This window comes from Corapipo altera, unplaced genomic scaffold (genome assembly GCF_003945725.1).
Source record: "Corapipo altera isolate COAL_440 unplaced genomic scaffold, ASM394572v1 68, whole genome shotgun sequence".
In the NCBI taxonomy this organism is placed as follows: domain Eukaryota; kingdom Metazoa; phylum Chordata; class Aves; order Passeriformes; family Pipridae; genus Corapipo; species Corapipo altera.
Window position 1 is genome coordinate 3,782,761 of NW_020884919.1, and position 11,926 is coordinate 3,794,686.

At 39.3% G+C, this 11,926-nt stretch overlaps 1 protein-coding gene across 12 annotated transcripts in view; it reads left to right on the plus strand.

Moving 5' to 3' along the window:
- GTDC1 (glycosyltransferase like domain containing 1) overlaps window positions 1-11,153 on the plus strand; it is a 179,147-nt gene extending 167,994 nt beyond the window's left edge. For 10 of the 12 annotated variants that reach the window (XM_027656261.1, XM_027656269.1, XM_027656262.1 and 7 more), the window contains 3 exons: window positions 2,726-2,796; window positions 3,506-3,597; window positions 9,983-11,153. In XM_027656261.1, coding sequence (XP_027512062.1) covers window positions 2,726-2,796; window positions 3,506-3,597; window positions 9,983-10,066 — 247 coding nt within the window. In that variant the 3' untranslated portion in view covers window positions 10,067-11,153. Of the gene's footprint in view, window positions 2,573-2,725; window positions 2,797-3,505; window positions 3,598-9,982 lie in introns of those variants that run through there. The other 2 variants (XM_027656266.1, XM_027656267.1) reach the window with 2 other exon arrangements.
- Window positions 11,154-11,926: the final 773 nt, after the last annotated feature.

Genomic DNA, 11,926 nt, shown 5'->3' on the forward strand with positions numbered 1-11,926 from the left:
TAAATGTCTTATGGAATGTATCACTTTCTTAGATCTTGTAGACATGCTGTGGAAACCATAACATAAAATATGAGTTACTTACAATAACTAATTTTAATCCCATCTGCTAAGTATGACAACATTAGCATTTCCACTTAATTAAAAACACCCTTAAAGCAGCAATGTTTTAATCACTCCATTTTATTTACTCTCCTCCGGTGTCACTTATAATTGTAACTTTTTATTTTTTAATAATGAGGGATTTTTTTTTTCTCTGTGCATCACACAAAAAAGTGCTGTCGATAATTAGCAGTCTTCTGTTATTACTAGACTCAGGTGTCACAACTGTGTCTCATCCTCATTACAGTAAAAAATTTCACCTATCAGATTCATTATTGCTAGATAATGCGACTGAGAGCCTTAGCAGGCCCTCCAGAAAAGTAATTCAGCCAAGCAAAATTATCAGCTAATTATATTTAGAATCAAAAGCCCAACAACTATTTGCAGATAAATTGTATGAATTGAAGTGAATAGACCTGAATATTAAGATTCATAGATTTAGCAGATGATTTGTTAATTGGAATAAAAAGGCCATTTGCTAGCCATTTTAACAATAGATCAATCGGAACTCTATTTATTATTTAACTAGTAGTGCTTAAGGATTGAAATGAAGAATAATTGTATTATTGTTATGATATGATACTTTTCCGGGAAAGCACAGAAATGTGTGGAAATTAAAAGATTCCCTGTCCATCCCCAGACCAAAGCCTGAGCCCATGTGTGCTCTCCCCAGTTTGGTCTGGTCTATAGGTCTGGGCAGCTGGAAGGTGTACAGTTTGTAGTAAGACTTACTATGTGTAATAAGTACTGGTCAGAAAATCCACATAAACTTTGCTGCAGCAAGGTAGGAAATGAGTATGCAAATAAGATCATTTGCAAATGAAAGAATTCCAGATTTTTAACTTTCATCCAGCAAAGTACGGAGGCATTAAATTCTGATTTTACTAATTCATGATCCTGGTAGAGGTTTCTCATAAGGGGGAATTTCATACTCAAATGATGACTCAGATCCCATCTTGGCCTGCAGTTTTGTTTTAGGGAGCTGTTCCTTTTTTTTTTTTCCATGCAGACGATATGATTAAAAAGCAAATATTTTAACATAACTTAGTGATCTGAGCTATTACTGAAATGTCCACAGTTTCACTCTTTTTTTTTTCCCTCCTAGATTAAAGAAAACTTTAAAAATCTATTTGCTTTGACATATGACACAATATTTAAGAACTGAAATCATCAATTAAATCACACATCAGAAACATTTCCCTTTGGTAAAAAATATAGTGCTAGACGATGTACACTTTGAAATTGTTGTTAATGTTTAAAATGCAATCTGAAGTGCATATGTTATTTAAAAAAAAAAACCAACATAAATTACAAATTTTAAAAGTTTATGAAAAAAAAAACCCCGCAATCATTGCTTAGCAAAAGCATTTGCAGAGAAACGTGTGTCTTTGGGGTTTGTGGATATGCATAGTTTTATAGCATGAAAGCTGAGTATGTTATTCTTTATTTTCTTTTTTTCCTGTTTAAAATTGAGTAGATCTAAAGGAAATACAATTTTTTCAGGGCACCTGTAATAAAGTACCAAAGCCAATATGCACATGAAGGTAGCAAAACCCTTTTGGATTGTCACTGAAAATAGAAAAGGTGAACGTTGACAAGATTTCAGATTTTTTATTCTGGGTGGGTGAGGGAAACTGAAGTTAAAAATAAAGTCCTCGTATGGTCAACATGTTGGAGGAAATTCAAAGCCTCTCATAAAATAAACATATTTTAAGAAGTGTTTTGAATTTCAGTATGTAATTTCTGGCCAACAGAAATTACAGTTGTATCTTTGGAGCGACGTTATGTCAGATCAATGGTCATTATGCGAAAAAAATAAACTGAAACCTGGCTGCCTTAACCCGTTCAGTTATTAAAATGTGAACACCAAGAGGGACAACTTTGCTTTAGATTCGCTACTGGAAAACTTTGCGCCATGGTGGGTGCAATTCTAAAATATTTGGGTTTGATGTTACAGGAGATAAGTAAATTGTTCCTTGAAAATAAAAAGAAAGCGCGAGTACAAAGCTCCGCGCGCGCTTTGGCAAAGGGATTTCATCGGTGGTTATTAAAAAATACAACAGTTTATGCCCTGAAAAAATAAAGGAAATTATCCAAAGCATGTGAATAAGCTCAAATATCCCAGCCTGGAGCACGCTGCAAGTTGTTCCTGGGCTATATTTAGCTGTAACCTTTGGAGTCTGGAAGTCTAAGGAGAGCCTCTGCCGTGCCAGGTGAGGGTGATGCGTGCGTCTGTGTGGGCACCCTGGTGTAACCAACGTGCCCTTGTTTTCCGGCAGCATTATTAAGCAAAGCCGTCCATACTTCACCATGTTGTTACATGTGTCTGTCTGCTGATTATAAAATGTGTTAAACAGTATTTAAAAAACAAAAAAATGCAGAGCTGCGCTTTGATTTATTCAGCGAACAAAACATATGCTCGCTGTTCTGTTCTATGTAATTCATATGATCAATAAAATTTTCTTTAAAAAGAGCAACTTTGGCATTTAGAGGGATTGTGCTGCTGAAGGAAAAAAAAAAAAGTTTCCCTCTTGCTGCATGTAGGCAACCTCAAGGCTCTTGCACCGAAATAAGTTTTTGGCTGACTAACATCTATTTTTGTGTATTTATGGTTTTTAATCCTCAGGATCGAAGCTGTGCATTGTGGCTGCTACCCGCTGTGTCCCAAAGCCTTGGTGTACCCAGAGATATTCCCAGGTAGCTGCTCTGTTCAATATTCCTTTTGCTGAAGCGTAATAACGTGATTCCTGCTAAAATCTGAAGTTTCAGGATAAACTTGAGCGAAAGCAATTGTTTATTTGGCAAGCCAACATGTTAGTGTTAAGGAAAATTTTATGTGTTTTAATACATTAGACGAAGTTTATATTTGCCATCTGTTCTTTTAAGATAACACAAAAGCAAGTTTTGAAATAGCATTCTTCATTGTTAGCATACACAACCCGTAATGATAGATTTTTGTTAAAAGGTCAGTGATGCTGCAATGGTTTGCAGATTTTTTTTTTTGATACACAGAAGGGAGAAAAAAAAAAAACGAGGCCTGAAAATCACACCAAATTATTTAAACAATTTAATAGTTAATAGTATGCAACTGCAGTACAGGATACACACTAATGTAGTACCAGTTCTTTGAAAAATCTCATCACTAAATGTATCACATATGCATTGTGTTACATTAGAATAATGTATTTTAATCACCCAAAGGAGATGTCTAAACAGCACAACTACACAGTCTTATTTAGCATTAAACATCCTTGTGAGCTGAGGTAACCTTATAAAATCATGCTTAAATAATGTAAAACACGAGGCGGCACAGAGCAATATGCATTTTTAATTAGTAAAGTGACTAATATCGAGTGTGTGCTTTGAGGTTTTTGTTTCATTAAAAATGTATCTGTTTTTCCTGCAGCTGAATATCTGTATTCTACACCTGAACAGCTTTTTAAAAGGCTTCAGAATTTCTGCAAGAGACCAGATATTGTAAGGAAACATCTCTATAAGGTAGTTGTTTGGAATAGTTTTAGATGATATAATGCCATATTGAAGTACAAAGGGAAAAAAAAAAAAGCCCTTAAAAAAACAACATTTAATTAACATACTAATGTTTAAAGGAAACATGCTAGGGAGGGATATTAGTCGTTACACTAACAAGGATTAATTAAACTAGATGCCAGTTGTATTAACCTAGGTCTTATGAAATACGTGCACTTAATGCATGCTACATGCTTTTTTTAATTTATTGTTTTCTAAAATGACTGTCCTTTACATTTGGACCCAAGAGGCTTATAAAAATGAACCTGGATTAATGCAACTCATTAGTTTAAAAGGAAAATAAAAGAAAGATCCTACAATTATACTAATGAGGATAAGTCTACCTTTGTATCGTAATTTAATCTTCAAAAAAATGCAGGTGACAGGTATCAGGTAAGATTTCTTTGACTTTTGGAGTGATTCGAATGATTTTCATAATTATGATTTTTTTTTTTTTTTGTAAGGTGTGTTGAGCATAAAAGTTTATCAGGAGTATAATTTACTGGAATTTATCATGTGCTCTTCAGTTATTTCTGTAGAGAAAGTCCCGTTTCAGTGACAGACCCTCCATTCAGGTTTTGCTTGAGTGTTCAATGCTAGGCTGACTTTCATGGATTTAAGTGGTGTATTTATGCTGCTGAGAGTCACACTTTTCTTTTTTTTCAAATTTGATTGTAGATGAAGCACTAAATATATTATTCCAGTGAAGAGCTGTTATTACACAATGCTCCTTTTAGGAGAATAACTGCTGTTTTCTGCATGCTGATATGTACATTCACAGCAGTTTATGACTTCTACTGTCCTGGCTCTGCCATGGGTAGGTTGGATACATGTCACCCCTGCATGACAGAGGTTTTTCAGTTGTAAAGAAACCTGAATTCAGCTCAAAGTCCTTAAAGGGGTGCATGGAAACACTTCCTGTGTTAACCCGTGCCATGCAAACGTGGTTCCTTGAGCGTTCCCTGGCTGTTGCTGTCCAGGCACATTGTTAATGAGCAGGGCGAGTAGCCTCCTCCTTAATTTGGAGTCTCATGCTACCAGCAGACCCAATCTCACCCCTCCACCTCCCTCCCTCTGGGGACCAGAAAGTGTTGGGTCCTGCTGTGTCTCGTCTTCCTCTCAACCCCTCACAGGAGCAGCGAGGGTTCAGCCCACGCCTTGACTTTTTCTGTGACCTAAAAATAGACATTTACATAATGACACATCAAAGATGATGTTGTTTCTGCAGGAAACAGTTAAACCTCAAGAAAAAAGGAGAGAACCAAAAATGCAATTTAACACCCAATTTCAAGCTCATTATCTTTCATTGTCTATTAACTTGGCAATGGTTCAGAAGGTAGCTCATAATAGTTTAAAATGCTGACTGAACACTTCCAGTGTTCAGCATTACTTCTTGAGTCAATAGTATCGTAGAGTTATACATGGGGGCTTCAAAGGGAAAACAGTCCTTAAATGTTTACCTTGACATTTCCCAATGCTTCAAGCTCAGCTAATAGTTGTGTTCACATGGATCTTCACCCTACGTCTGGATCCCCAGATCCTAAACAGAGCAAAGGCGTGCAAAAAACGGGAATAACGGTGGGCAAAATACTGATGTAAAATAGAACAGGTTGAAAACGTGTGTGCAAACCCCATAGGTAAAATGCTGATTTTCTTGAAGGATTCTTTTCTTTTTTTAAAGAATTCCTTGAGCTGATTTGCAGGCAGAAGCTGAAGGTGTTTTTCCTACCTCTCATACATGGGCTTGTGCAGCCCCATTCAGATCTTTTGAGAGTTAGAACTGAATGTCTGCAACAGGTAGCAATGGAGCTGAGTGGGGGATCGTTTTAAAATGAGTAAAGCAGAGCCTAATCCAGCACCTGTGAGCACCACAAGAAAGATCCCTGTTGTCTTTAATAGGCTTTGGATCAGCTCAGAGAATGCTGTTAGAGTTGTCTTTTTGTACCTACACCCACGTACGCCAAGTCCTCTTTCACAGTGGAACCATCCGTAAAACCTCCTAGAAAATGCTGACTTAGAGCTGTGCTGTTAATGTCGTTATAGGTGAAACGATGCTGCTTTTTTAGGAAGCTGAAAAGAGTGAAATCAGTAAGGGTAAACAGCACTTGCACTGTATTATCACCTCTTTGTCAGATCACTATAATATTATCTCTGTTACAGTGGAATAGAAAAGGGACCCCAGCACAGGAGTCCGTACTTACCAGCTACTTTTCTTTCAGAAACCTTCCTGCCACACTCTCTGCCTCAAGTTTATAAAGTATCTGTGAAATTTTGAAAGTAAAAATGATTTAAAAACGAATAGTGCTTTTGCTGGTTGGAGATTCGACTCCATAGGTTGGCCATCGGTCTGAGAACACCACAGAACCTGTCAGTGCTTGCAAGCACCCTATATAGCAGATTTAAAGTTAAAAAAATAAAATAAAACGGGTCAAAGCATTTGTTTCTGCATTATTTTCTTTAAGTTTACCTTTCAGTTCCCTCACTTGAGTTTCTTAATTTAAAACAGCATGTATAAAGAGTATACAGTGGAGAGGGACAAGAAGAGTTGCCAAAAGCCAGGCATGGAAGGAGCTGACAACTTTAAATAATCTCTCCCAGCCCTCCCAGCTGAATGAGTGCTGGTTGACATGCTGTCAGCTTCAGTTCCTACAGAAAATCCTACTCTCACTCATGCTTGTTTAACAGAGAAAAGAATTTGGCCCACTTTCTGACATTCATCTTCTCATTTCCATCACACTACAGAAGCTCACCTGCCTAGGAAAAGACACATGGCGTGGTTTTTTTTCTTTCTTACACCACTGTAGAAGGAAGTCTGCTGAATTCAAAGGGATTAAACTGCTGTAAAATCAAATTAAGATCCCAGTTAGACCGTAGACATCTGAATTGTTTCCAGTCTCAGGATTTGGCTGTATAGGGCAGTTCTGACAAAACTTTCTTTTTTCTTTTTTTTTCCTTTTCTTTTTTCTCTGATTTGAGATAAAGCAGTATCTTGGGTATTTCAGGGAAACACGTAGAAGGGAAAACTGCTCCTGGTCCAGCTTTCATGCTTAGGCAGCAGGACACATTCTCAGGCTAAGGATACAGGCGCTGGACACGTGAGGATGCAGGGGAGCCTCACACCAGATGTCCCATCAACCACTCAGCCCTGTTGCAGGGAGCAGTAACTGTTCATAGTTCTTGTACTCAATCCCCAGCAAAACTCCATGAGAAATTAATTTTTCCATAAGCAGTGTGGTCTAGTGGAAGGTGTTCCTGTGCATGGCAGGGGGTTGGAGCAAGATGATCTTTAATGTCCCTTCTAACCCAAACCATTCCGTGATTCTATGATATATTTACAGATGTTGTTAAAATCATTTCCCTCAGTTGGTTCAGGTTTTTCCCACCTTTAGCTGCATTGACTCTCGTTCTGGAGCTGGTCTCCTGGAAGCAGGAGCTCCTCGTCCATCTTCTGTATATCATTCATTATTTTGTAAGCATTTGTCAAACATTTTCAGTATCCCAGTCTTTTAAGTCTCTCCTCATGAATGTTATTCCATGTTTATATTCTGATCTCTCATCATTCAAGCCGTTTTGATGTTTGAGAGCTGTTTCTGTGCTGGTGTGATCATTGCTTTATAGAGTATTCGAGGCCATGCCATTGGTTTATGTGATGTGTAGTACTCTGATAATTTTCAACCTGTTCCTTATGGAGCAAATCCTACTGTTTACTTTTTAATGGTGAATGTATATTGAGCAGATGTTTGCTTACAGTGTTCTCCAGATCTTTTGTCCTGGGTTGATAAAGTTAATTCAGAGCTTTATAGGGTATGCAAATAGTACAAGCATTTCCATCCATCCTGCTGGCTTTCTGTTCAGCAGCAGAACGTGTTTGCAGAGGAAAAAAAGAAGGAATTGTGTTGAATTTGTGCTTTTACCTGGTTAGCATTAGGTGCAGGTCGGAAAGAGGTTAGAAACACAAGTGAGAAACTTGTATTTTCCTTCTGAGATTCTCAGTTTCCACTGAATTTAATTTAAAATGGTTTCAGAGATGGCTTAGATCTGCTGTGTGGGAAGCTTGTAGCAGCCTGGGAACTCTGGAGTGCAGCGTGCTGTGTCTGTGCTCTCCCATCTCTGTTTCAGTGCTTAGGCATGGGATCCTAAGTAAAATGTATATAACATAAGGATTTCTTAGGTGAAAGGAAACTTTAGTTGCTTGTTTAGAACATGGAATCACAGTGTAGTTAAGGAAGGTGCCTCTGGAGGTCACCTGGCCAGCCTCTGATCCAAGCAGGGCCAGCTTCAAAGTAGGATCTGACTTCAGAGCTGGATTAAGTTGCTCAGAGTTAGACTGAAGTCTTGACACTTTTCTTTTCCATATGTTTGGCTGATCTAGGTGAAATCCACCTCTAGCTTAGGAGGCTTGCTCAGGTGGGAAGGTCTGCTGGACTGTGGGACATAGTTTAAGCATTTTGGGTCAACCTTAGGTCTTCAAGCAGAGTGTGGGTCTGGAAGCAGCTGTGAGATCTGCTGGCTAATGTGAATCCTCACTGTGGAAGAAGTGAGCTGGTAGGAAGGCTGCTGAAGTTGCCTGATAGCTCATTTTGGGGTCTAACCATAGATGTAAAGACATAATATACGTGTAGCTATATCTATGCATAGGTGGCCTGTACTTGCCTTGCTCTTCACTCTCGGAAATATATATCCAGGAGACTTCAGCTCTTTGAAAATCATAGAATCATCCAAACATTTAGCTAGGGAAAGACCCTTAAGATCATTGAATCCAACCATTAAGCCAACACTGCCATGATCACCACTAACCCTTGTCTCCAAGTCTTGGTCCGTAGCTCACAGCAGTTGGCTGCACTTGTGGAGCAGGATTAAAGCATTCATTAGGAAAGCAGTTATGGGTGCAGCAGAAACACCAGGACTTGGAACTTTTTATTCTGACAGTGTTAGATAGCTTCTAGGGTAGTTTTAGAAAGTAAATGAAAACTGGCAGATGAGCCACAGCCACTGCAAAACAGTAGATGGAGAAATGGGTCAGAGGAAATAGAATTGACTTTGGAAGAAAAGTTGCAAAAAGCATGAAAATTCTTTTTTTTTCAGTTAACTTTATTCAAAAGTACCTTGAGAAAGGAAGCCTGAAACTGTTTTCCTGCTGTTCTGCTTGGTTGGTGTGTTCTGAATCATCCTATGCAAGGTACCCACCAGTGTGTCCTGCGTAGATTCACATCCAAAATTTGAGGTTTTTTTTTTTTTGCTTGAAGACATCAAGAATGAAATGAGTTTTAAAAGGCCAATATAAGAAACAGTTTGGTCAGGGAAATACTGTTACTCTACTGAGGAATATTATATAGCTCTGCCTCGGGCCTTACAGTGCACCCAATTCATGTAAAAGCAACGGTATCTTTTGATGGTGGTTTCCAAAGGTGCTTGGAGTTTGAAAACTGAGCTCCAAATATAATTGCTAAGAACTGTTTTCTACCTTGTTTCTTCCCCCTTACTCACTTGCAGAGGGAAGGAGCTGGATCACAGAGTAAATCTGATCTAATACAAACTGGCTCTGTAAATCACTTTGCTGCCTTGCCTGCAAAATTTCAAGTTTTGTGTTGAATAATAGTCTCTAGATCTTTTTTTTTTTAAGATGATTTTTTAAAAAGTTCATAAAATGTGTGCCAAATCAGTACTGTCTGCTTGAACTCCAACCGTCCTGAACCAGCCGATCTGAATGGATGAACACTCCTTATTAAAATCTAAAGGTTAATTCTGGGTCTAATGATGGCAGAGTAGATATTAAGTGTTTCAGTTCTGATCTTAGGACACCAGAAACAAGTAAGCTGATTATTTCATGAAAGATATTGTATTGCTAGTGACATTATGCTGCCTGTTCTTTATGGGGAGATCTTGCTTTATGTGAAAACTGTGCTTCTCTTTATCTCTACGTATTTGGTAGCTGTTGATGGAATGATTGTTTGTTGAAAAAATGAGTGTCCAGACCTTTACATATTTATCACTCCCCAGAAAAAGGAGTTTACTCTCAAATAAAGCCCAGACTGATGATGTCCAAGCAGGAGAACTAGGCCCTTGCTCCTGCTGGCTCATGGTTCTGCCATGTCTGAGGGTGAGAGGGGCAGGTTGGTCCCCATGGGTGTTCCATCTGTGGCGTGTCTGCCGAGACCAACCAGTAAAGCAAAGAGATATTTGATGGTGCTCATCCAGGAGCAAATTACCTGGGCCTGATGACCAGCTTACCTGTATTTAAAAAAAAACCCACTGAATTCACACCTCCAGAAACCCTTCCTGTGTGAGAGACGTCCCCTTTGTGTCCCAGCTTCTAACACGGCTCCGTGTGCTTCTCTCTTGTGCTTCCTCACAGGGCGAGACGGCCGGGTTTTCTTGGGCAGCGCTCGGCAGTAAATTCAGGTCTCTGCTCGCAGCAGAACCGAGGGAAGATTTGTGACAGATGGGGCTAAGTCACAAACTTGCAGCCTCAGGCAGAATTGTGGAAGTTTCCAGAGTGTGCCCATATTTACCTGATCAGAGAGAAAAGAAAATCTGCAGAGGAAGCCGAGCCTGGCTGCTTGTCATAGCTGACACAGAGCCATCTGCCACAAACCTGTGGCGGCTTCAGATCTCCAATCCCTGCCACCACCCCAGCTCAAATTAAATACAGATTCTTAGAGACGTTATGATGGTTACACATGTCCTCGGCATCACATGCAGGAGACTGTTCAAAAAAAATATGTGGCCTGTTGTGTAACCGCACTCATGTATCCCATATGTGGTGCCACATTGAATTTCCGGTTGAATCTGTTTTTATCCTTTGTACTGGATGACATGGTGCCTGAATTCTTTCTTTTTGCCGACACGATGGCAGCCAAGCTGCAGCTTCAAACGCTCACACTTGGCTGAGTTTCTACCTAGGTTGCCAGGTTATCATTGGAGCCTTATTGTGTCCTCAAAGGGCCACAGGGCCTAAAAGGAGGATCCGAACGCTGCCGGACTAATTGGGCAGCCATCTCCGGGTTGTTGGGAGGCAAAGGGCTGCTTGAACACTTCTCTCTCTCTCTCTCTCTTTTTTTTTTTTTTTTATTGCAAATTAATGACTCTCTGGCACAGGGGTTTTTAAGTGAAGGTATTAATAAGGGGTCTGGCAGGTAATCCCATGATTCGTGGAGTTACATTTGCATTTAATTAATCTTAAAGAAAGCTGAAAGATAAACAGCTGTAATTCAAACTAGCATGGGAAATATGCTACATGGTGCCATCTATCCGATAAAATGAAAGCCGAGACACTTGTTTTATTTCTCTCAAGGATGGAGAACAAACAGATAACAATCAAAATACTTCCAATAAAAACCAGTAGTTTAAATGTAATGGCAGTTCATCAAGAATCTTTGCATCCAGTTGCAAATACAGTCTTTTAAAGATAAATCACTTATGATTCCAGCAGTCAAGCCGCTATATTTGTTGATGTAAAATGTTTTGAAGATGTAGATTGTACAATAAATTTTTAATAAAGTACCCACTGCAATTTTTAATTAGCATATCTCATTCATGTATAAGTGTGTACATCTATCTGTATGTTTATCACCATGCATATCCTTGTGTCAGAGTCAATGAATGCAATTGTGTCTTTATCTGATGAAGTAGGATCTGGTTTGCAAGCGATAATAAAACCTTGTGGCAATTCCAAGATTTTCAACTCTGCTCTGGCAAGAAGGAAGAAGAGGACTGTGGATAAGATGTGAAGCCTGGTAAGACTTCTCTTTGTGGACAGGTATGGTCTCCCTTGGATCAGGCAGCTCCTCTCCCTGTCATGGCAGGTTAAGGATGCAAGCTGGTTCCCTTCCAGACATGTGCCTTTGTCCCTTCTGACGCCATCAAGATGCTGAAATGTGCAAGAGAGAGCATGTGGTACCTTTCCTTAAAATTACTCCATTAAGCAATCAAAAAACCCCCAAGTAGTAGGTGTCGGGCATTTTCCTAGCACTGAAGAGTTGTAATTTTGCAGTAATCATCTCTTATGTGTAGATTCCTCCTTCTTTCTGCTAAGCCAGGGCCCAACTTGGCTCTAGTTGTTGCATGTGGTTGAGTAGACATGGTCTTCTCAAGAGGGTGTGCATAGCTCTGGTAGTCATTCTTGGAAGAGCCAAGGAACAGGACTTGCTGTGCACTTCCTACCAGAGCGTGTCGTTAATGTGCACCAATGTTATCACACCTTGCAGCAGCAAGAATAAATTGGAGTATTTGTGGTCTTTACTGCTGGGGAAACTGAGGCATGGTACAATTAAAGCAAATTGCCTCAAGTATCACAGTG